Source organism: Notamacropus eugenii, chromosome 4 (genome assembly GCF_028372415.1).
Source record: "Notamacropus eugenii isolate mMacEug1 chromosome 4, mMacEug1.pri_v2, whole genome shotgun sequence".
Classification (NCBI taxonomy): Eukaryota; Metazoa; Chordata; class Mammalia; order Diprotodontia; family Macropodidae; genus Notamacropus; species Notamacropus eugenii.
In genome coordinates this window covers 2,183,148-2,208,823 of record NC_092875.1, presented here as the reverse complement: position 1 = coordinate 2,208,823, position 25,676 = coordinate 2,183,148, and the positions used below count along the sequence as shown (strand labels likewise).

At 43.0% G+C, this 25,676-nt stretch overlaps 1 protein-coding gene and 2 pseudogenes across 6 annotated transcripts; all 3 read left to right on the top strand.

The window, feature by feature from the left end:
* Positions 1–368: 368 nt before the first annotated feature.
* Positions 369–25,321, top strand: LOC140502729 (uncharacterized). Of its 6 annotated transcripts, none has more exons than XM_072606662.1 (5): positions 369–478; positions 1,705–1,860; positions 8,997–9,123; positions 10,519–10,614; positions 20,565–25,321. In XM_072606662.1, the coding sequence occupies exons 1-5, from the start codon at positions 380–382 to the stop codon at positions 23,324–23,326; spliced, it is 3,240 nt and encodes a 1,079-aa protein (XP_072462763.1). In that variant the 5' UTR covers positions 369–379; the 3' UTR covers positions 23,327–25,321. The 6 variants fall into 6 exon arrangements, with proteins under 6 accessions (XP_072462763.1, XP_072462764.1, XP_072462765.1 ...); XM_072606664.1 differs by having other exon boundaries at positions 379–478; positions 1,628–1,860; XM_072606667.1 differs by having other exon boundaries at positions 419–478; positions 1,633–1,860.
* On the top strand, positions 12,647–14,723 carry LOC140498683 (ribosomal protein eL42-like; annotated as a pseudogene).
* On the top strand, positions 14,816–20,551 carry LOC140502768 (golgin subfamily A member 7 pseudogene; annotated as a pseudogene).
* Positions 25,322–25,676: the final 355 nt, after the last annotated feature.

Here is a 25,676-nt window from a genome sequence, read left to right as displayed (position 1 = left end):
TCCAGTAACCTTTTATTCTTGTGCTTACAGTTCTAATGCCTCAATGGCCGATTAGGAGTCTCTGCTGCCTCAACATCTGGCCACATTGTAGAGGGTCAAAGATCACAATTACAGTGGTGGTGGGGAATGGCGGGGGCAGTTTGGAGACCTGGGAGGAGTTTAGGGTAGAGGAGGGTTCACTGTAGTGGAGAAGGCACTGCATGGAATTGAGGGCAGGGCTTCGGGAGGGCAGGCAGCCAGGATCTCTGAGCTCCCTGGGTGTGATTGGAGGAAAGGGCCAAATCATCTTGGCCTTGGGGACTGGAGGGGGTGGGGCTGTTGGGGCAGGAAGACCCTCCCAGTGTGGGCTGGCCAGGAGCAGGAAGTCTTTGAGCCCAGAATGCTCTGCTCTCCCTGCACCTCAAATCTCTTTCCTTTCTTCCCTGGAGCCGAGGTCGCTGCGTCCTCTGGAGCCCAGCTCTGTGTTTGCGGGTCCCAGGTAGGACTGAGCCACAGCACCCTTCACCCTCCCCCCCTTTCCTGGCTTCCCCTGCAATTCAATCCCCTTCTCCTCGTACGACCTCATAGTGATTGCCCTCCAGGTCTTCCAGAGCACACCTTCCTCCCAATCCTGACTCCTGAATGAGCTCCCTGCCCCTACATCTTTCCCAGACTCCCCTTCACTTCCTAAATTCCTGCCTCACCTTCCCCAGATTTTCCATTCTATAACACTTTTCCAGATTGCAGACTTTGCCCATAGGATTCTGGGAGTCCTGATTTCAGCCTTCTCTCAGGCACCCCGTGTCCTGTCTCCCAGTCCCCTAATCTCTAACCTCTTGGTTAGGAGTTCCCTTCTCTTACCTTCAGATCCAGCCCCCTTTTTAGATCCAAGAATCCTACCTTCCTACATATCCAGACTTGTACACAGGTCCTAAATTTCCTTCCTAGCCCCCTTTCTCAGCACCCAAGACTCTGGGATTGCTTCCCTGTCGGAGCCCAGGCATGTGGCTCCCTCTCTCCAGTTTCCCTTCAGGGATTAAAAGCCTAAACTCTACCAGAGCATCCCAGCAGTCCTCCCCAGCTCCTAGTGAGACCTCAGGATACAGTCATCCTGCTTCCACAGGCTCAGTGTCCAGCTGGATCCCCTCTGTCCTTCCAGTGTCCCTCACCTCCCTCAGTTAGGTATGTTAGATGTTCTTGACTCCCAGACTGTACCCCTGCTCCCATTCCTCAGGGCTCCTGAAGCCCTATCTCAGGCCCCATGCCAGGGGGCTGAATCCCTGACTGCACGTTGTCTCCCAGTCTCAGGCTTCCCCTGTTCATTCAAGGCCCCTCCCCCACCTCAACCTTCCCTAACTTCCCTCTCTCTTAGATCAAACAGTCAGCCTGTAGTCTAAATAATGTGTCTGTGAGTCAGTGAGGGGGGATACAGGGAGGGCAGAGGACCATGTGGAGGAGGAGCTCTGACTGAGAAGCCATTGAAGCTCTGCCTGGTCTCATCCCATTTGGGATCCCAAGCCCCCCCTATCTCCTGGGTCTCTGTGGGAGAATGGAGGGGAGAGGTGGGCAGGAGAGGAGTAAGAGAGGGAGGGAAAGCATCTCCCTGTTCAGACTATCTCCATTTCCAAGCCTGACCCTTCCTCTGTAGGGTAGACTCTCTTCCCTGAGGCTATTTCAAGGCCCTTTGTAACTGCTCTGGGGACTCACCCTTGTGAATGCCTGTAGGGCAGCCTGCTGCCCTGGAAAAGAAGAGCAAGACCACTCCTCCTTTGGGATCATTCTCCTTACCCAGCTCAGTCTGCAGAGGACCCAGGCCTGGCCAGAGGTGGGAGCCTGGAGCCAGAGGGAATGGCCCCTGGGAGCCATAGTCACCCTCCCCAGGTGAGTGCAGTCTGTGCCCATGAGGCCATTGCCATAGATGTAGAGCATGGTCTACGAAGTTGCCAACGTGGTCCTTATGGAGGATTTTTGTGCAAAGGTAGGCATGAAATTGAATGAGGTAGTAACATCATTGCCCTGCTCTGCTGCTCTGGCTTAAACTGATTCCCTTTCTCTTTGGCATATGGAGCATGAACTCCCCCTCCTCACATCTCTGCCCTCCCCTGTTTGTTTTTAAGCTCTCCCTCCTCACAATAGCTTAGGCAGCTGTCCCTGGTCTTCCTCAGTCCCTCCCATTCACCATTTATTGGGTCCAGTCAGTAAATATTTGTTATCATTATATAGCTGTTTTTTATTCCTGTCTGGCTCTTTGAGTCTTCTGGACCCATTGGGTTGTTCCTGGCAGAGAGCCTCAGTGGTTTGCCATTTCCATCTCCAACTTCTTTGACAGAGGAGGAACCTGAAACAAGTAGGGTTAAGTCTGGCTTTCCCAGAGTCCCACAGCTAGTGTTTCAGGCAAGATTGGAGCTCAGGTCCTCCTGAGTCCAGAGCCAGCTCTCCATTACAAGGCCACTTAGCCACCTCACATGTCAGCAGGTTTGTCCAAACTAGCTCTGCACAGTATCAGATGGAGTTAACTCTGAGAGGGAAGGCGTTAAGAGTTTTGGGGAAGAGGAAAATAATTTTTGTAGAAAGTGAAATTTTATCTGAGACGTTAAGGAAGCCCAGCGGCCAAGGTCAGAATGGAGAACTTTCCAGTCATGGCAGACAGCCATTAGAAAGGCTAAAGTCAGGAGGTGGGGAATTTGGTCAAGAGTCAACAGGGAAACTTGTGTCTGTGGGTTAGAGAAGAGGTGGGGGAGGGGAGTGGGGTGTAGAAAGACTGGAAAAAGGAGTTGGAGCTGGTTGTATGGACCTACTATGTGCCACCTGATTCAGCTTACACATTTTCTCTCATTTGATCCTGTTTTAAGAAGTCTCAGGTTCCTTGCTAGTGACAGGCTGAATAAGGCAGCATAGGCTGCAGCCAGGGGTATGGTGCCCCTTTTGTGTCCTCTCAAAGGGCAACATGCCTGAGTAGTAGGGGATGGACACAGCTGTTCCAAGGACGTCATCTGTCTGGATCCTCATTGTGATAGGATTTGGTTTGACATTTTTGAGGCCATGTTCGCTAATGATATTGGCAATTCAGTACAGGTTATACATGTTCAGTCATGTGAAACATATTTCCAGGTCAGTCCATCAGTCATCCTGTGAATGAAAACAGACAGAAAAGCCCACAGGAAATTAAGTAAGCAAAAGTATCCTTCCATCTGCATTCAGGGCCCACCAGTTCTTCTTTCTCAGAGTATGAGTAGCATTTTCTTTCCTAAGCCCTTTGCAGTTGTCTTAGAGTGTTGCATTGCTGAGGAGAGCTAAGTCATTCACAGATCATCATTGTTACAATGTTGCTGTTCCTGTGTCCAGTGTTCTCTGGGTTCTGCTCATCTCACTTTGCATCAGCTCCTGTAAGTCTTCACAGGCTTTTCTGAGATCACCAACATTCATTTTCCCACAAGCCTTCCAACATTTGTCCTTCTCATTTTTTGTCCTCTTAGCCATCTAATAAGTTTGAGCTTGTATTGCAGAATTGATTTAATTTGTATTTCTCTACTCAGTAGTGCGTTCTACTCAATGGAGCATTTGATCATATAGCTACAGATAGCTTTGATTACTACATGTGAAAACTGACTCCACATTTTTTGATCATTTATCAATTAAGCAATAACTCTTCTTTTCATAAGTATCTTTCTCTTCTCTATTTATGTGAGACTTGATGCCTTTTTCAGAGAAACTTGCTTTGAAAGTTTTTATTAAAAATTATGTTTGCTAAGTCCCTTTCCCTCCATCCTAGTACCCCATCTTTTTTCGGTTTTCTTTCTCCATTCACCCTGAGCCTTCTCAAAACTGTTTTGCTTCTGACAATCATCTCCCCCTCCCACTATCCCCTCCCTTCTATGAGCACCTTTTCCTACTCTCTTATCCCCTTCCCTTCCTACTTTCCTGTAGGGTAAGATAAATCTCTAAGTGAGTTGTATGTTATTCCCTTTTGCAGCCAGTGCTGATGAGAATAAGGTCTTCCCTGGCAACTCTCCCTTCTTCCCCTCCACTCTAACATGTCTTTCATGCCTCTTTATGTGAGATAATTTACCTCATTCTACCTTTCCATTTCCCTTTCTTCCTGTACATTCCTTTTACTCAGACCTTAATTTCATATTTTTCAATATTGTCCCATCATATTCCACCTAAACCAGTGCCCTCTCTCTATACCTACTCCTCAGTGCCCCCATAATCAGAAAGATCTTAGAGGTTACAGGTATCATCTTCCCATGTAGGAATGGAAATAATTCAACCTTCAAAGTCAGTAGGACAGAGCAGACAAGTGAAGACAGTTTACAAGGAAGGAAAGAAATGATGGCCAGCTCTCAGCACAGTCCAAACAAAGTCAAGTGCCAGTCATGTCGCCATTGTTGTGGTGGCCACAAAGGGTGAACACACTATTTATTGAAATGGACACTTATTGCTGCATATTTTGAATCCTCTCTCTCATTCTGGTGTGCACATGGCAAGACTTTTTCTCTTTCCTTATTTTCTATTATTTTTATTTTCATATATGTAGTTTTCTTTCTTTGTTCTTTTCTTATTTGTACTAACATTTCAGATTTTTAAGTTTCAATTAAACAATAGATGAATCTTATGGAATCTCTTTAGTGTTGATCTGTTTATGCTTCTCCTGAGTCCTGTATTTCAAAGTCAGATTTTCTCTTCAGCTCTAGTCTTTTCTTCAGCAATGCTTGGAAGTCCTCTGTTTCATTGCACATTTAGTTTTTTTCCCTCAAGGATCATACTCAGTTTTACTGGGAAGGTGATTGGTACTTGCCATCCTAGCTCCTTTGCCCTTCACAATATCACAGTCCAAGTCCTTTCTCCTGCATTATCTGGAAGCTGCTCAGTCTTGTGTGATCCTGGCTGTGGCTCCATGCCTACTGGAATTGTTTCTTTCTGTGCCCTTGCAATATTTTCTCCTTGACCTTGGAGCTCTGGAATTGGACATAACATTCCTGGGAGTTCTCATTTGGGGATCTCTTTCATGAGGCTCTTGGTGGATTCACTCAATTTCAACTTTATCCTCACCTTCCATGTTGTCAGAACACTTTTTCCTGATAATTTGTTGACAGATGATGTCAAGGCTCTTTTTGTTTTGTTTTGTTTTGATTTTTCATAATTAATTAATTTGTAGTTTTCAACATTCACTTCCATAAGATTTTGAGTTTTGAATTTTCTCCCCCACCTTAAGACAGCATGCAGTCTGATGTAGGCTCTACTTATACATTCATAGGAAACATGTTTTCACTTTAGTTGTCCTTCATCTTTGAAGAGGACCCAAATGACCTCACCTTGATAAAGTGGTGTGTCCAGTTGTGGCTGTTCAGACCAACATGAGCTTTGAATACTCTACCACAGGTTGGGCACATATAGTCCACTGGAATTATTGGGGAGGATATCCCAGATTTGCACATCCTGCATTTACTTTGTGCTGTCTCAGTTCTGCTTTGCTCAATGAGCACAGCATCTTTTCTTATGTGAACACACCATGCTGAGTAGTCCTGCAACAGTGTCTCCCATGTTGCACAGTCAAATCCAAAGTTCTAAAGAGAAACCTTGAGAGTGTCTTTGTATTGTTTCTTCTGGGCACCATGTGATTGCCTGTCCCATGCAACTTCTTCATAAAATAGTCTTTTTGGCAAGAGTACATTTTGCATTCAAACAACATGGCCAGCCAATCAGAGTTGCCTTCTTTGAAGCAGAGTTTGGATACTTGGCAGTTCAGCTCCAGAAAACACTTCAGAGTATGGTATCTTATCCAACCAGGTGTCCCTCAGAATCTTCCTAAGACAGTTCAAAGAGAAGCAATTCAGTTTCCTGGCATGCCAGTAGTAGACTGTCCATGATTCACAAGCATATAACAATGAGGTCAGCACAGTGGCTCTGTAGACCTTCAGTTTGGTAGTCAGTCTAATAACTCTTCTCTCCCAAAATTTTCTTCAGAGCCTCCCAAACACTGAGCTAGCTCTGGCAATGTGTGCATCAACCTCATTGTCAATGTGTACATCCCTGGAAAGTATACTTATCCGCAACACTCAAAACTTCTTCTTTTGTTATAACTGATATTTCCATGTATGGATGGTGTGGTGGTGGCTGATGGAGCACCTTTGTTTTCTTGGTATTAATTATTAGGCCAAAATTAACAGAGGCAGCAGAGAATTGGTCCATACCTTGTTGTATCTCAGCTTCCAAGGCTGCATTGAGTGCACAATAATCTGCAAACAGAAAATCATGCACCAACACTCCCTCCAGTTTGGTCTTGGCTCGTAGACTTTTCAAATTGAAGAACCTGCCATCAGTAGAATAGTTGACCTTGATGCCGTGTTCATCCTCATTGAAAGCATTTGTCAATGTGGCTCAAAACATCATGCTAAAAATAATGGTTGCAAGCGTACAGCCCTGTTTCCATTGGTGACTGGGTAGGTACAGGAGCATTGCCCACTATCCACAACCTGGGCAGCCATGCCATCATGAAATTAATGTACAATATTGATGAACTTCTCCAGGAAACCAAATTTTGACATAATTTTCCATAGGCCCTCATGGCTAACAGTGTCAAAGGCCTTGGTCAGATCCACAAATGTTGTGTCCAGACCTCTGTTCTGCTCCTGGAATGTCTCCTGGAGTTGTCAGGCAGTATACACAATATCAATTGTTTCTTGGCCCTTTCTGAAGCAGCACTGGCTCTCAGGTAAATGACCATCTTCCAGGTGAAGGAGCAGCCTATTAAGGAGGACTCTAGTAAGAACTTTGCCAGCAGTGACTAAGATAGTGATCCCCCTGTGATTGTCACAGGACAGTCTTTTCCCTTTACCCTTATAGAGATGGACAATGGAGGCATCCTTGAACTTCTGGGGGATAACCTCCTCTTGCCATATAATCTGGAAAATTCAGTCAGCTTTTGAAAGAGCAATGGTCCCACCACCTTGTAAATCTCAGCTGAAATAAAATCAGGCTTTGGCACATGAAAGGAGCCTAAAGGCCCTGAAAACCTCTTCTTTAGTTGGAAATTCAGCTAAGGAGGGACTGAATTCAACCTGAAGTAAACCATCAGTGGCTTCAGCATTGATTTTGGATGGTCTGTTGAGAACACAATGGAAGTGTTCAGCCCATCTCTCTAGGATCATGTCCTTATCACTAATCAATGTGACTCCATCAGCTGTGAGTAGTTGTGATGCAGCATAAGTTTTTGGTCCATAAATAGCTTTCAGGGAATCTTAAAAGCCCTTTAGATTCTTATTATCAGCATGAAACCGAATTTCATCTGCCTTCTTACTGAGCAAGGAATCCTGCATCTCTCTAAGCTTTGCTTGTCCTTTGTTTTTGATGAAGTTAAATGCTGCCTTCTTAGTGGTGGTTGAACTATTTTGCTGGTATATCCTGTGGAGGTCTCATTTTTCATTTAGCAGCTTCTGAATTTCCCTGTCATTTTCATCAACCCAGTCTTAGTGTTTGTGTGTATTCTGACCCAGATGAACAAATGCAGTGCTGTATACCAAATCTCTGAAAGCTGCCCACTCCTTTTCTGTTCCACAGTTGCCAACTGTGTATTGTCTCAGCTTTCTCTCCATGTCAGCAGCAAACTGCTCACCCTCAGGGAAGAGCTCTAATTTGTTGACATTAATTCTTCTGGGAGTCATTTTGCCTTGGGGCCTGCGCTTTTGATGAATGCAGATATTGAGCTTGGAAAGGATAAGTCTATGATCAGTCCAGCACTCTGCACCACACATTGCCTTTGTCACTCTCACATCTTGTCTGTCTATTCTCCCTACAATCACATAGTCTATGAGATGCCAGTGTTTGCTGTGAGGGTGCATCCATGAACTTTTATTGCATTTAGGTAAACAGGAAACAGTGTTGGTGATGAGAGGGTCATGCAATGCACAAGTCTTCAGCACTAAATGATTATTGCTATTGCTATTTCCAACTCCATTCCTCCCTAGGACTCCCTACCAAGTCTGATAGTCTGAAACTACTCTAGCATTAAAGTCACCCAGAATTATAAGTCTTTTGGCACATTGATGATAAGGGCCTCTTTGTCTTCATAAAATTTTTCTTTGACTTCATCAGGGTTTCTCATGGTGGGAGCATAGGCACTGATGATGTTGGCATGGTGTTTTCCTGTGAGTGGCAATCTCATTGTCACAAGCCTGTCGTTCAGTCCTTTTGGGAGGCATACCAGCTTGCTGATTAAATTAGTTTTGATTGCAAAACCCCCACCAGCTTCATGGCACTCCCCTTCAGTGCACCTACTCTAGGAAAAGGTGTATCCAACTCCAACTTCAGCAAGCTGACTTTCATTTGCCAGCCTTGTTTCACTCAGGGCTGCTATTTGGATGTGATATTTGTTGAGTTCTTTTGCAAGAAGAGCAGTTCTTCTCTCAGGTCTACTGGATTTTGTGTTGTCTATTAGTGTGTGCATGTTCCATGTGCCAATACTGAGTGGAATGTTCTTTGCAGATGTTTTCATACATTTTGTCCCTTTTTTTGCTTTTCACCGCATAGTGGAATTCCCTGCCCGCCACAGTAATCAGGGCAGGGTTGGGTAAACAGACGATGTTTAGGACTCCTTTCTAGCCTCCTTCCTCACACCAGAAGGTGAGCAGTGTGATCCTGAAATGTGTGCTAAAACACTCAGTGGGCTCCTGAGTCCCACTGCTGCTTCCAGTGAGAAACAACCCTATGACCTGAGCTGCCTGTGTGCAGGGTTGTGACTACAGCTCCCAGTGTATGCACAGCTGCTGCTTCATCACTTGCTTCTCACCACAGGACTTTGAGGCATAATAGTGAAATGGTGTGGGTGGTGTCTTTTCATTTGTGTTTAAATTGGATTTACCTGAGGCAGAGTTGCATGAAGTCCTCAGCCTCACCCTCTCCTCCAGAGTCATCACTGTCCAGTGGCCAGACAGATTATTCTGTAAGTCAGTGAGGGTGGGACTATTAAAATCTCAAATTTCCTTCAACTCTACACTCTATGACTTTTAATGATTTAGGGGCTGGTGACATTCAAGGACGTGGTTGTGGACTTCACCCAGGAGGAGTGGGGCCTGTTGGACCATGATCAGAAAGAGCTGTACAGGGGGGTCATGCTGGAGAATGCCTGGAACCTGCTCTCCCTGGGTAAGGACACTTCCTCTGGTAACACTGAGTCTGCCATCAAAGGGTATCTTCATCCTCTGGTGTGCAGGGTTTAGAGTATTTATCAGTTATTAGAGAGAAGAGTGTTGGTCCCCTGTCCTGCTGCCTGGTATTTCCTCTAGAAAGTCTTGGCTTTGTGGGACAGGAACCTGAGGGTTCCTTGTTGCTCCTGAAACCTCCCACCTCTAGGCAGCTTTATGTTAGTGTGGAAGGATCTGAGACATGGAGCCATCCTCAAGGTCATTCAGTCTGAACTCCACCTGGATGGCAATTGTGTCTGCCAAGTCTCAGAAAGCTGCTCAGGTGGCCTCTCCTTACAAGCCTATCCTCTCTGGGATGGGTCTAGGATCTGGAATATTCTCCTTTTAAACTGGCATCAATTATGACTGCTAATTGTCCCCCCTTTAGCAAGATTGTCCTGAATCCTCCTTCCTATTGCCCTCAAATTCCAGCAGAGATGGTGGGAAAGGAAGGGAAGAAGCATTTGTTTTCACCTACTGTATGTTAGTTACTGGCCCCAGGGCTTTCTTTACAGTATCATGTCACTTCATCATCATAGCAACCTTCCAAGTGGGTGATATTATTCTCCCCATTTGACAGTTGAGGAAACTGAGGCAAATGGAGATTTAGAGACTTCTCCTGTGGCACACAGCTGGTAACTCTCTGAGATGGATTTAGACTCTGGCACACCTCACTCTAGGCCCAGGGCTCTCTCCACTGCACCAATGGCTCCCTCTCATTTGTTGAGAATGGAAAGTGTGCCATGAGTTCATCCTTCCTTGAAGAAGGTTCACCAACACCAAATTTTATGATTCCGACCTGGTTCCCTCGTCTTCTCCCTCACATTTCCCCAAAGCTTAGAAAAGAAATGCTATGAGTCCTTGCTTACATGTCCCCAGCTTTGCAGGAGTAAGAGACTGTTCAAGAAATGGAATTTGGACCAAATAGGGCCTATCAAGTTTGCTGGCAGGAGAATCTCACCTGAAAAGGCAAAAACACTCCCAATGAAGAGTACACAGCTTTGCTTTAGGTTTCTTGGAGTGAGGAATAGGATGGGGGAGAGTGTAAAAAGTGGTTGATGAAGGTCCCTGTTACTGGGGCTTGAGGCTGGTCTTGCACAATAAATCTTTTTAGCCAGTTTGGCAATTAGGAGTTTCTGGCAGAATGGAACTCAGAACAGGTTGTACAACAGGGTGATGTGGCACATTCTGCTTGGGATTACTTGCATCACAAGCACTAATTGGTGAGTACAGACTCATGCATGAACATTATGGAGTGAATCACAAAATCTAGAAACTCTGTGTCTGAATGCCTTTCCCTCAAGAGAACTGAATGCCAAGTTTCTGTCCATGCTCATTCCTGACTCCCCATGCCCAGGACTTCCAGTTCCCAGAGAAGATGTGATCTCTTATTTTGAGCAAAAGGAAGCACCATGGATACTGGAGCATGAAGGCTTGAGGAGCTGCTGTCCAGGTGAGTGAGATGAAAGCAGGTATATGGGAGCTGGGGTTACAGGAGGCTGCTTTGTTTTGTGGTGAAGCAGTGTTGCTCACTGTGGGGGCAGAAATAACTGACTTGGAATTCTTTTTTTCAGATGTTTCCTAGTAGTGGCTTTCTGAATCCATCATAGAATTAATGAGGTTCACTTTTCCCATCTGTAAAATGAGGGATTTGCTCCCCATGGCCTTTCATTTTCCTTCTAGGGATAAATCTATGATGTAAAAAAAAAAATCATTCTTTGGAATTTGGGGGCATGAAATTCCCCTGAAAGTATAAAAGAAGTTAGGGTCTTCTGTCTGACCTCTTTCCTAGACTTTTTTCAAGTCAACAAACCTCCAAGAGCCTGCTCTGTTCCATAGCCTATGCAAAGTGCCAAGCGCATAAAGCAATGCAATGACTGTCTCCTGCTCCTGTGGAGCTCAGAGTCTGGGAGACAGAGAGCTCACCAACAACTGTGTAGAAACCTTCTGTGAAAAGAATGAATTGGAGCTAGTCCAGAGAGGGAAGGACCTAAATTTAAGGGGGACTGGGAAAAACTTGTTGTCCAAGGTGGGCTCTAGCTGGGGATTCAGGGAAGCCAGGGATAACATTGTACATAATAGGGCTGGAAACAAAACCCCACAGAGTCAGGAGGTGGAACATCCTGTCCCCAGAAGATAAAGCAGGCCCAAACAGATGGATCATAACCTATATGGATCTGGGGGAAAGGGTGAAACAGGACTGGAAGAGTGAGGGAGGGATAGGTGGGAAAGGGCTTTAAGTTCACTACAGAGGGTTTTCCATTTCGTACTTTTGCTGAGGAACCATGGGAGGTTTTGTGTAGGTGGTGACGTAGTGAGTTGAGAGGTTTAGAATGAAGATTCTGATATCTGGGTGGAGGAAGGACCTAACTTGGGGTGAATTGAGGCAGCTGGACCAATCAGCAGGTTCTGACAGTGTGTCAGCTATGGGGTGACAGCGATCTGAACCAACAAAGTGATGGTGATGAGAGACAAAGCAACATATGGGAAAGATGGCACAGCAGTGGGATCAACAGGAGTTTGTGAGAGGTTGAACATGGGTGTCAGCCTTCTACCCACTCCACCAACTACTATATTCTGATTTTTAAACAGAGTACAGTGGAAGTGCTCACACAGTGATGATGTGGAAAATGGAGCATTTTTCACGAGCTCCTCCTAGGGGATGGAAATTCATTTTTTAATAACTCTAACCAATTAAAGTGAAGTGCTAATTACTGTTTTCAATATTTATTTTTCTATTGGTTGATGGCAAGTGCTGCCTTAATTGACAAATGTATTTGAAGGTCAATTGCAAATGTTGCTTTGGTGGGTTTTTTAAATTAATGTTTATATATGAAGAAAAATCTTTCAAAGGATAGAATTTCTTCACACAGGGTTTTGTTATTTCTACCACTGGTAAACTGGCTGCACTTTCACTAAAACTGTACCAAACAACCAGCCAACCAAGTCCTTTGAGAACCTGCTAGATAGAGGAAGCATAACATGAAGAGAGGAGAAGTTCCTATTAGAAAATAACCTCAGCATGAGGGGCATTTTAAGGTCTGTTTTTTATAGCAAGGTGGTGGTGGTCCATGATGGTTTCCTGCTGGGCCCTACTGTGCATGCTTGGCAAAGATGGTTTTCCAATAGCCTGCCCTCAGTGCTGCAAGAATGCAAACCCAAATCAGATCTTGTTCAGGTGATTTCAGGTCTGATAAGACTTGATTACAAGATAGACCAAGAAGGGCAGAATGACTCTAGTGCAGTGATACACAGCCACTAAGGGTCTTGCAATGCCTTGACCTTTTGCACATGAATGTCTAACTTTCCTGGAAGTTTGGAAACAATTTCATGTGAAGTTGAATAACTGAAAGACTAAGTTGCACATAGTCAGAAGCAGTCACAGTTCGAGGGAGTCACTGTAGGATCCCCAAAAGCTATGTATTCCTGATCAAGGTGGTTTGGAACCACTGCAAAAGAAAAGTGTTAGCTATTAAGATTGAAAGATGCACATCTTGTCCCAGAAGTTATTTTTGGTAAGCAAATTGGACGATTGTTTACCACTTAAGGTGCCAATGAGCAATTTTTAGTTCAAATCCCTTGGACCGTTGTCCCAATCCTTCAAGGTGTTTCTGAATCTCTAGAAAGGAAGGGTGCAGGAGGGCCAATAGTGAAGCACGCTGTCCACTTCTGTAGAAAGGAACGAGGAATTCTCACTCCTGTATCAGAGACATATTTTCAGACATGGGAAATGCCATATTTTTCAAAAATTGTGTTTTTTAGAAGGATTTTTATTTTATTGATCAGAGGCATTTAAAGACAATTTTTTTAAAGAAGTAATGACTATCTCAAAAATTTAAGGGTCAGAACAAAAACTCTTTTGCCTCAAGTAAATAACAAAACCACTCTAGGTATTCTGCATGTGACCTCAGAGAAGGGAACAGGACAATAAGAATGAAAGTGACCAGCAGGGAAATGACATTATGTTGAGTCAAGTCAAAGTCTTCCACCATCCTTTGAAGCCAGTCATCTTTCAGCTTGTTCTCATCACCCTCAGCCAACTGCTTGCCTAGGAGCACTCAGCAAAGGATCCCAGTGACTTGGACATCAGAGAAGCCCAGTTGAAAGCACAGCACTGCCCTTTACTGAACATACCTAAAACACACAGAGCTTTCTTAAAAAAGTGAAGCAAGCACCAGCCTCACAAAGTGACCCAGTACCTGGAAGGCCAGGATTCCCAGTATATGCAGGGTAGAAAGTGATACATTCAGAAGCAGAGTGGCTTTTGTGGTCAAACATAATTAATCTTCTGGAAAAAAGCAAAGAGGATAAGAAAGATTGGACTGTGTGGAAGCCAACTGCAGGTTTCACAAGGTACTTGCCCTGAAGAGGTGTAAGCATTTTGTCCTGGGAAGAGATAAGAAGAGAAGAGGGCAAGTGATTCAGTTCTGAGTTTCCTTGTTTTCATCTTAATGGGAGAAAGCCATTCCATTCCATTCCATTCCCTGGTTTTGTGTTTTCTGTCTTAGAATGGGACAGGCTTGAGTAAAACCAGGTCTCATGCTATGTGAAGCTTTTCCCATATAGGGAAAGCTCCTGAGGATGTGGCTGAGTGTTGTAACTTTAATCATTTACTTAATGAGATTTAGGTGAAGAGAAAGCCCAGCTGGACATTTCTGGATGGTCAGGGGCCCTTGGTTCTTATTCCTATGCCAGAGTGGTGACTGACAGCCTGGATTCCCAGGCAAATTGGGAGTGGGGAAATTAGGGCTACAAGGTGATAAAGATGGGGATGACTGGCCCCTGTTTTATAGGTTTCCAGCAATTCAAAAGTAATTAATTCATCACTTTCTGGGATTGCTGGGTTTTCAAAATCTTAATGATGCAGTTTCCCATATCTCTCAAGGTTATTAGGGTTCTTTGGGGAGAAGTAATTAATCATGATTGAGGTGTCCCTTCATTAAAGTAATGGCCTATTAATTGAAAACTGATATCAGTTATGTTTAGGGGTGGGTGACAGTGATAGCTGGTCAAGATTTGGAACAGTGAAGATTGGAGGTCATTGTTCCTTTCTTTTACATCAGTTTTTGTGTTACATAAACCCACATTAGGCTTGAAGCCCTCTCAAGGGCAGAATGTTTGTCTCTGTTGATCTTGGCACAGTGCCAGCATCATGCCTTTTACACTGAAGATGCTTAATAAATGTTGAATCTTCCTAAAATAATAATAAAAAATAGAATTTACATTATGCTTAGAGGTAGGATGGATCATGAAATAATTTGAATATTTGGTATATCATGAAGAAAGGATTGAAAATGTAGACAACAGAAAGGAAAAGACAATGAAAACATTCAGGGTGGAGATAGATTGTCAAGTCCTGTAGCCAAAACATTCATAGGGTTGGATTCTAGTCTCAGCCCTTGGGATTTGCATCAAGTCCCTCAGCCATTCACAGCTCATGGTCTGAGTTGTGAATGTCACAAGAACGATGGAGCTACCTGCATTGTAGATTTGTTGTGAGGATCCAGTGTAATTGTGTGATTGTCTTTGTAAATTAAATGATCCTTGGGATGTGAGCTAGAGGTTCTGCCCATTTTAGATTCTTTTTTTTTTGCCTGGGGAAATAGAAAGTAACTGAATTTATGTTCTTTAGATGGAAGGAAGAGGATGTGTTTATGTGTGTGTGTGTGTGTGTGTGTGTGTGTGTGTGTGTGTGTGTGTGTGTAGTGTCTCTATTTCTTTTATTGTTAGGTGTTTCTAACAGTAAGCATCCCAATACACACAGGAGTCCCTGATATCACAGGTTTTTAGATCTGTGTTCATACAAGGAAAGGCAACTTTTGAAGGGTTAACAATCACTTTGATCAAGCACATGTATCAGTCATTTAACCAAACACATTTCAAGAGAGTCAGCACCCCAAACTGCAAAGAAAATACAGAGAAATTAAAGATCAACAGACATGGCTCCCTCTGCCTGAATTCAAGAGACAATTGGACCCCCAATATCTGGCCATTGCTACCAGAGAGTGAAGCATGACATCTGGGTTCTCAAAGCTGGGGGACTCCTTAGCAGCTTCCAGACTCCTCCTCTGGCCAAATAAACACTTCCAGTCAGTAAACCCCAAAGTAATCAACAGATATGACTTCTTCTACCTGACCATAATTCAAGAGGCTGGTGGTACAGCTATCTGACCATAGTTATCAGAGAGGGAAGCACAACATCTAGGTTGTCAAAGTCAGAGGAGCCTTAGTGGCTTCCCAGAGTCCCCATCTGGGCAAACAAACAGTCTTACAAAAACTAAGTCCCCAAGTAAAACCTCACCCTTGGAGTATAGAGGGCATAACACTCTGACTCAGTGCCTTAATAGAAAAAGTAAAGGTACTTGGGACCCTCTTAGAAATCTTCCCTAATCAAACTCCCCTTCATGGGCAGACCCATTAGTGGGTGGGGAAGATCTTGAATCACATTAAAATAATTAGCAATACAAATACATATATTCTTTCTAGTTAAAGGAACTCTTCTTTCTGTACTTTAGTTGGTTAGTTGTCCTTCCCTCACAAAGAGGAACAAAATGATGTCACCATAATAAAGTGAAATTTCAGTGTTTCCCACTGTGGCTGATCAGATCCATGTGACCTCTGAATGCTCTACCACAGGCTAGGCACACATAGTTCATGTGAATATTTGGGGAGGATATCACAAATTTGAGCATCTGCCTTTACTTTGTGCTGTCTCAATTCTACTTTACTTATAGAGCACAGCTCCCCTTCTGATGAGGGCTCACCATGCTGAGCAGTCCTGTGCCAGCATCTCCCATGTTGCACAGTCAAACTCAATGTTCTTGAGAGAGACCTTGAGAGTGTTCTTGTATCACATCTTCTGACCACCCTGTGATTGCCTGCCCCATTTCAGTTCTCCATAAAATAGTCTTTTTAGCAAGCATATATTTTGCATTCGAACAGCATGATCACCCCATCGGAGTTGTTGAAGCATAACTGCCCTGAAGCACAGATCGAATGCTTGGCAGTTCACCTTGAGCAAGGACTTCAGTGTCTGGTACCTTATTCTGCCAGGTGATCCTCAGAATCTTCCTAAGACAGTTCAAATGGAAATGATTCAGTTTCCTGGCATGGCGCTGGTAGATGGCCCATATTTCACAGGCATACAACAATGAGGTCAGCATGATGGCTCTGGGGACCTTCAGTCTGGTAACCAGCCTAGTACCTCTTTTCTCTCAAACTTTTCTTTGGAGCCTCCCAAACACTGAGCTAGATCTGGCAGTGTGTGCATCAACCTCATTGTCAATGTGTACATCACCAAGTTAGGTGAACTTACCCACAGCATTCAAAACTTCTCCATTTGCAGTAACCGATGCTTCCATGTATGGATGATAGGGTGGTGGCTGATAGAGCACCTGTGTTTTTTGATGTTTATCATTAGGCCAAAATTAGAACAGGCAGCAGAGATGCACTTTGTTGCATCTCAGCTTCAGAGGATGCATTGAGTGCATTATGATCTGCAAACAGAAAATCATGCACCAACACTCCCTCCACTTTGGTCTTGGCTTGTAGCCTTTTCAAACTGAAGAACTTACCATCATTTTGGTGGTTGACCTTGATGCTATGTTCAACCTCATTGAAAGCAGTTGACAACATGGCTGCCAACATCATGCTCAAAATCATGGGAGCAAGCACACAGCTCTGTTTCACTCCATTGCTGACTGGGAAAGCACAAGAGCATTGTCCACTATCCAGAACCCGAGCAAACATACCATCATGAAATTGATGTGCAATACTGATAAACTTCTGTGGGCAACCAACTTTGGACACAATTTGTCATAAGCCCTCATGGCTAACAGTGTCAAAGGCCTTGGTCAGATCCACAAATGTGTACAGACCTCTGTTCTGCTCCTGGAATTTCTCATGGAGTTGTCAGGCAGCAAAGACCATAATGAGTGTTCCTTGGCCCTTTCTGAATCCACACTGGCTTTCAAGTATATCCACATCTTCCAGGTGAAGGATCAGCCTATTAAGGAGGAGTCTCAAGAACTTGGCCAGCAACGACTAAGAGAGAGACCGCCCTGTGACTGTGGCAGGATGAGATTGTTCCTTTACCTTTAGAGAGATGGACAATGGAGGCATCCTTGAACCTCTGGTGGGGAGGGGTGTGGATAACCTCTTCTTGCCATATAACCTGGAAAATTTCAGTCTGCTTTAGAAAGAGCAATGGTCCCCCTACCTTGTAAATTGCACCTGGAATAGAATCAGCACCAGATGCTTTGCCACATGAGAGGAGCCTAATGGGAGGGATGAGGCTACCTGACAACCACTGAAGGACCACAGAGCCAGCAGGGTACCATGCCCTGGCCCAACAGCACCCACCATGAGGTCACAGCAGGCCCCCATGTCTGGCAAGGTCTTCATCTAGCACGACTACAACAGTGACACCTGGTTCCAGTTCCAGACTAAGTTCCCCAAGGAGTTGGAGAACCTGATTCACTGGCAGCAGTTTGAGGAAACTGTTCCCACTCTAAATAACCTTTATGCAGAAGTAGGAAAGCTTGGAGGCCAATCTTTCCTTAAAGGCTGCTTAGTTTGTTTGACAGCACATACTATCTTTCTGTGCATGGAAGCACATTATGAGAACGTTCTGAAGAAAATCACCAAATACATGTAGGAACAGACTGAGAAGATTTATGCTCTATAGGGCCCCTTCTGACAGACCCAAGTGAGAGAGGACTTCATGTTATGGAAATTAGCATTTATGAAGACAGAGGCATGAGCAGTGGAAGATACACCATGGAGTCTGAGAGTCCATCTCAGAATGGGACTTTCTTCTGTCCACCAGCAGAGCGTCCCCTGCCTCCTCTCCAAGCACCATTGCTTTGTATCTCCTTCCAGAGCCACTCTGGAAGTCCTGTCATTCTACTCCAAGGACTAACTTTTTAAAATTCCACTCTTGGGGTGACATCTATTCCCTCAGCATCCACTTTGTGTCTTTAAACTCTGTAGGACTCTGTAAACTTTGTAGTTTTTTCTGAGAAAATATAATGAAGCATTTCACTTTTTAAATTCAAAACACTTTAACAAAATGAGCTGAGTAAATCAGACCAATCCCAAATCCCTTTCTTATCTGCCACTAGGACTTTTGGTTTTGCTCATTGTTTATACCCAGTGGGGTTTTTTTATTATTATTTTAACAAGTCACATCCAGGTTTGGTTTCATTTCCCCTGAACTGAAGAATGATTTTTCTTCTGTGCATGGTTTTTGATGAGGGGTAAGCTATGCCTTTGGCCTGCTGACACATCTCCCAGATCTGAAGGAACTCACAGAATTATCAGAAGATCTGTTTCTGCTGTTTGTTTCTCATACTGAAACTCATTAGAAAGATAATGCATAATGCTATTTGTTTTTAACGTAGATAAGTGCACCAGTATTTCATGTGGTTTCCTTGATTTTCCTTGGAGAAATTTTACGTCATTACTGCATTGCCATGAACATTGGGAGGATGTAGTATGTGTCGCTTGTTTTATTAAAATTATATAAGCACAATGAAGTGGATGGTAAATCATCAGACCTATAGACATCCTTGCTCTGTCCCTTAATGTGTAATAAGCAGGTGTAATGAACATTTTCCTTATGACTTTATTGTAAATATAACTTATCGGAAAAATTATTTGGCAGGAATAATACTGTATGTGCTTGTTTTTCACTATTTCCATTGGCAGAACTTACGAATCATAAACCTTTCTTGAATTCAGTATTCAGGATGCACATAAATCTTGTTCATGGTCCAATAGTAAAATGGGTCAGCAAGACTTGAACCCAAGTCTCTAATTCTAAGGCTGGTTCTATGTCCACTGTGCTTTGCTGTTTGTCTGTTTTTTTTTATCATGGGGCAGCTAGGTGGTACAGTGAATAGAGCACTAGTGCAGGAGTCAGAAGGCCCTGAGTTCAAATCTCATCTCAGACACTTGACACTCACTAGCTGTGTGAGCTTGGACAAGTCACTTAACCCCAATTTCCTCATCCTGGGTCATCTGTAGTCATCCTGATGAATATCTGGTCACTGGTTTGAGATGGCTATGGGGGAGAAGTGAGGCTGGAGACCTAAACAGATTCCCTCACTCAAAACAAAGTCAAGTGCAAGTCATGTCATCATTTCTCTGATGGCATGGTCTTCTTCAGCAATGAAGGATGAACACAAATCATGTAATTAGTTCAGGCAAAATAATATGAATGTTTCCTGAGTAAAACTCCTAAAACTCTAATTTCATCTTTTTCTTCTACCTACATTCTTCATGACAGTGTTTTCCAAGACTTTGAAATTAAGTTGATCATTATTGTTTGAGAACATTGTACTTTGCAAAGAGCTAAGGGATTTACTAGAAAACAATAAAGGAATTAAAGTTCTACTCCCAGTGATACTGGAGGTGCTAATACTGTATCTCATCTTCCATATTTATTTTGTTGTGGTTTTGTGAGGCATTCACCTAAATCCTGGAAACATGTTTAATATTTTAATTGTATAAAACACTTTTTGGTTTTCTATAGCCTGTAGCAGTATATCTGTCTTCCTTTCACACCCACTGCAATAATTTTACCCAAATATTAATGTGTTAGTGAAACTTCTCTTAAATAAAAAAGGAGCCTAATGACCCTCCAAACCTTCTCTTCCGTTGGGTTGTGATTACATCTCCATGTGCATCCACACGTGCTGCTTCATCACTTGCCTGCCACCACAGCACTTTAAGGCATAACAGTATAATGTTATGGGTGACATCTTTTGATTTATGTGTCAGTTGTTTTTAAGTTAGGCAGAGTTGCATGAAGTCATCAACCTCACTCTCTCCTCCAGAGTCATCATAGTCCAGTGACAGGGCAGAGTCAAGATGGGTGGTGATGGCTCAGGATGCAGTGGATGACCTTGGTGTCTTTGGTGTGTTACCAAGGCTAAGCACTCCACTTCACCTGCTTCATCTGCATTCATGGCCATTGGAACAAATTGTTCTCATCCACCCATTCCACCAGATGAAGTCTTCACATTTTGGGGGTACACCTCCCCCCCCAACTCACCAGTGAGTCTGAGACCCCTTGGTTAACTTCAACCTGGTTTGGCCCATCTGCCAAAGTTGTTTACTGTGATGTGATCACTGCAAATGCTGAAGCTTTTTGGAAACACAGGTGAGAGTTGGGTGGAACAGATGGACACCAAAGATGGAAAGAGCCTTGAAAAGGGCTTGGCAGACATTACACCAAAGGTACTGGTCCTCCCTGAACAAACCCTATACCCTTTTTATCCTAGTAAACACTCTTGATTCATAAAGGCAAGCTTCAATCAGAGGCACTTGATTATACCAAAGAAAATCACTAAAAGATCCTATTTTACTTGGCATTACAGTGTTGTTATTTTTTTTTTTCAGATGGGGAGATCAGACTGGAAAGGAAGGAAATTACTGAAGAGCTAAGCCTTTCTGTGGAAGAAACTCACAAACAAAGATTCTTGAGTGATGGTCCTTCTGACTTCAGTTGGAGAGAAGTCTGCACAACACCTGAGAGTATCCACACTGTAGAGAAACATGACTATAAACAACTTGGAAAGAGTTTTTCCAAGAGGAGATATCTTATTGCACCTCAGAAAATACACAGTGAACAGAAGCCGTATGAGTGTAAACAATGTGAAAACGCTTTTAAAAAGAGGCCTCATCTTATTGTACATCAGAGAACCCACGCTGCAGAGGAACGTTATAAATGTTATCAATGTGGAAAGACTTTTACCTGGAAGAATGATCTTATTCAACATCAGGAAAGCCACGCTGGAGAGAAAGATTATGAATGTAGTCAATGTGGAAAGACTTTCAGAAGTAGAAGGTCTGTTCATAGACATCAGAAGGTCCACACTAGAGAGAAAGTTTATGAATGTAAGCAATGTGGAAAGACTTACATATGGAAGGAAAGTCTTGTTCAACATGAGAGAATCCACATTGGAGAGAAACCTTATGAATGCAATCATTGTGGAAAGACTTTTACATGGAAGGGGGTTCTTGTTAAACATGAAACAATTCACACTGGAGAGAAACCCTATGAATGTAGCCAATGTGGAAAGGCTTTTAAACAGAAGGGTCTGCTTACTCTTCATCAAAGAGCCCACACTGGAGAGAAACCCTATGAATGTAGCCAATGTGGAAAGGCTTTTACAAGGAGAGGTGGTCTTGTTGAACATGAGAGAATCCACACTGGAGAGAAACCTTATAAATGTAATCAATGTGGAAAGGCTTTTACATACAGGGCTTCACTTATTGTACATCAGAGATCCCACACTGGAGAGAAACCTTATCATTGTAATCAATGTGGAAAGGCTTTTAGAACAAGGACAACTCTTACTGGACATCAGAAAATTCATACTAGAGAGAAACTTTATGACTATGGTCAATGTGGAAAGGCTTTCACAGGTCAAAAGAATACTGGTGAAACTCAGAGCATCCACACTGGAGAGAAATCATATAAATGTAGCCAATGTGGAAAGACTTTTACTTGGAAGAATGCTCTTATTCAACATCAGAGGATCCACACTGGAGAGAAACCTTATGAATGTAGTCATTGTGGAAAGACTTTCACAAGTAGAAGGTCTGTTTGTGAACATCAGAGGATCCACACTGGAGAGAAACCTTATGACTGTAATCAATGTGGAAGGAGTTTTACATGGAAGAACAGTTTTGTTAAACATCGAAGAGTCCACACTGGAGAGAAACCTTACGAATGCAATCATTGTGGAAAGACTTTTACACGGAAGTGTGGTCTTGTTGAACATAAGAGAATCCACACTGGAGAGAAACCTTTTGAATGTAATCATTGTGGAAAGACTTTTATAAGGAAGGGCAATCTTGTTGATCATGAAAGAATTCACACTGAAGAGAAATCTTATGATGGTGATCAATCTGGAAAGGCTTTTAGAATAAAGACAACTCTTACTGCACATCAGAGAATCCATACTAGAGAGAAACATTATGACTATAATCAATGTGGAAAGGCTTTCACATGTCAAAAGAATCCTGGTGAAAATCAGAGCATCCACACTGGAGAGAAATCATATAAATGTAGCCAATGTGGAAAGAATTTTACTTGGAAGAATGGTCTTATTCAACATCAGAGGATCCATAATGCAGAGAAACCTTACGAATGTAATCATTGTGGAAAGATTTTCAGAGATAGAAAGTCTATTCGTGCACATGAGAAGATTCACACTGGAGAGAAACCTTATGAATGCAATCATTGTGGAAAGACTTTTACAAGGAAGGGCAATCTTGTTGATCATGAAAGAATTCACACTGGAGAGAAACCTTATGACTGTATTCAATGTGGAAAGGCTTTTAAACAGAAGGGTCTGCTTACTCTTCATCAAAGAGCCCACACTGGAGAGAAACCCTATGAATGTAGCCAATGTGGAAAGGCTTTTACACGGAAGGGTAGTCTTGTTGTACATGAGAGAATCCACACTGGAGAGAAACCTTATGAATGTAATCAATGTGGAAAGGCTTTTACATACAGGGCTTCACTTATTGTACATCAGAGATCCCACATTGGAGAGAAACCTTATGACTGTAATCAACGTGGAAAGGCTTTTAGAAAAAGGACATCTCTTACTGGACATCAGAAAATTCATACTAGAGAGAAACTTTATGACTATGATCAATGTGGAAAGGCTTTCACATGTCAAAATAATCCTGGTGAAAATCAGAGCATCCACACTGGAGAGAAACCATATAAATGTAGCCAATGTGGAAAGACTTTTACTTGGAAAAATGCTCTTATTCAACATCAGAGGATCCACACTGGAGAGAAACCTTATGAATGTAGTCATTGTGGAAAGACTTTCACAAGTAGAAGGTCTGTTTGTGAACATCAGAGGATCCACACTGGAGAGAAACCTTATGACTGTAATCAATGTGGAAGGAGTTTTACAAGGAAGAACAGTCTTGTTAAACATCGAAGAGTCCACACTGGAGAGAAACCTTATGAATGCAATGATTGTGGAAAGACTTTTACACAGAATTTTGGTCTTGTTGAACACAAGAGAATCCACACTGGAGAGAAACCTTTTGAATGTAATCATTGTGGAAAGACTTTTACATGGAAGGGCAGTCTTGTTATCCATAAAAGAATCCACACTGCGGAGAAACCTTAAGAATGTAATCATTGTGGTAAGGCCTTCAGGCTAACGTCAGTCTCTTTTTTACCATCAGATAATTCATTGGAGATGTAGGAATCTTCTAACTGACCTGAATGAGGAAAGGCATTCAAATGAAATACAGAGCTTCTTTGCAAAATATTCACTCTACATACAAGTCATCTACATACTTAACGTCAGGTTTTCATCCAGAGATCATCTCTTATCCTCTCATACAGGATTTGTGATGAAAAGAAACCTTATGAATGTGCTCAGTGGTTACCTGACTTTCTCTGGAACATAGAGGTCATGGGTGAAGGTTAAATTTCATGTATGAATAGAACAGAAAGGTGAGAGAAGGAAAATAACTTATGCCAACCTTCCAGGTTGCAAAACCAGAGCAGGAGGCAATAAGTTGATAATCTGCAGAATTATGGGAGACAATTTCTCTGGATGTTCTCAGAAATAGAATGTCTTCAGAATGAGGAAAAGATTCTGTGTCAATATTATGTCAAGTGGGGAGCAATCTGTGGTGAAGGGAAGAAATCAGATTTGTGTAATCAAGGACATTAAAATTGGGGCATTTTAGGGGAATGTTATGTTCCCCCAGGGGCCACCTCCATGCATGTATTCAGCCTTCATAGAGAGCGCTGCATATGACAGTCAAGAAACTTCTCAATAGCTTGAGATCTTTTCTTCCTCCTGATTTTAGTGCCCCAATAATCATGATGATGAGGCAGGGATTCCCCTGATGGACTTGTGGCAGAGCAGAACTATAGTGTCAACAAAGCAACCCCTTCTAGGCAGTAAGAGGCCTTGTAGCCTCTCCATACAAAGCTTCCCATGGTTGCTGCTGCTCTGCCAGCCTGAAAGGGAAAGCTAAAGGAACTCAGTCCCATATCTTTGGCATCTGGGCTGCTTGTCACCTGCTCTCTACAGATCAATGAAGGACTCAGGTCCTGAGGACAGCACCCTCATCAGAGTGATGGTTTCCAGTTCAGAGACCAATAGGTTGGACATGAGGGAGCATGTCAAGAGGCATTATGGGAAGTCTCTATATTCTCTCAGCAAGGAAACTCATAAGAGTCTTGCTTTGCCAGAAAAGGCAACCACTGACCACAAGAAAGGTTTCTAATGAAATTCATTGGAATGCTAATGAAGACATGAGCCCACTTCTTGTTTCCTTGTCATTGAATTGATGAGAAAATCTTCAGTTGGAAAGGCCTTCAGTGGCCACTTTGGTCAGCCTCGTTGCTGTAGAGGCATCCCTGAAAACATTTGTGCTAGAAGGCAGCCCATCATTAGGACACTGTTCATCATGTCAGGCTGAAATCTTTCTCTTGCAGCTTGTGCTCATACTTCTTTGAATGTAAAGGCACTGAAACAAGGAGGAAAAATAATTGGGAAGAGAACACTGGGAGAACATATTTTGGTGCTGATGTCATCCATAATTAGCTTGTTCTAGATATAACTCTGTGGGAACAGAAAGTAAGTGGAAATCAAAGATTGCTTATCTAATCAATAGCTTCTTGGGTGTACTGGATCCTTCCTTTCCACCTAGTCACCTACATGAAAGGCAATATGGTGGAGTGGAGAGAGCACTAGATTTGAAGTCAGGGGCCATGGGGTGAAATTCTTTTGGTTCTGTACCTCCAAGGCTTTGGAAAAGTAATTTAGCTTAGCTGGGTCTTGCTTCCCTCTTCTGATAACCTGAGGTTATTGGAGTAGGTCATCGCCAAAGTCTCTTCCACCTCCAGATCATTTGATCCTGTGGATCTGAGAAGCCAAAGGGAAGCTTAAAGATGAATCTGATACTTCACTGCTGCTTACTGCTGGAACCTGACCTTCAGATGAGGGCTAATGCTTTAAATGACTTCACTAAGCCTTCTGGGTATGACTGCTATTTGGAGAGAGAGAAACCTGGAGAGTCTTAAACATTATGAAGTTGCATGTCATTCCTCACTGAGCAGCTCTTTCTGCGCAACCAGTCAAATAAATTTCTTGTCATATGTATTCAGGTACAAAGTATCTTTCATTATGATGCTTTTAAAAATGTAAAGGTTCAGCTCTGAGGTTCAACCTTACATCCATCAAATTGGCAGAGATGACAAAAGATGAACATAGTGTTAGGGGACTACAGAATTAGAAGCACAGTAACACAAGGTATATACTTGCAAATTGGTCTGACTGTTCTGTAAAGTCGTTTGGAACTATGATTTATTAAAAGGTGATCAAATTCCCATATTGTGTAAGACAGACCCCTCCCCCCCGCCCCCCTGCAAGGCATAAACTCTCAGGAGGTCAGAGAAAGGTTCTATCTACACTGAGGTCTTCATTGCAGTGCTTTTATTGATTGCAAAAAAAATGA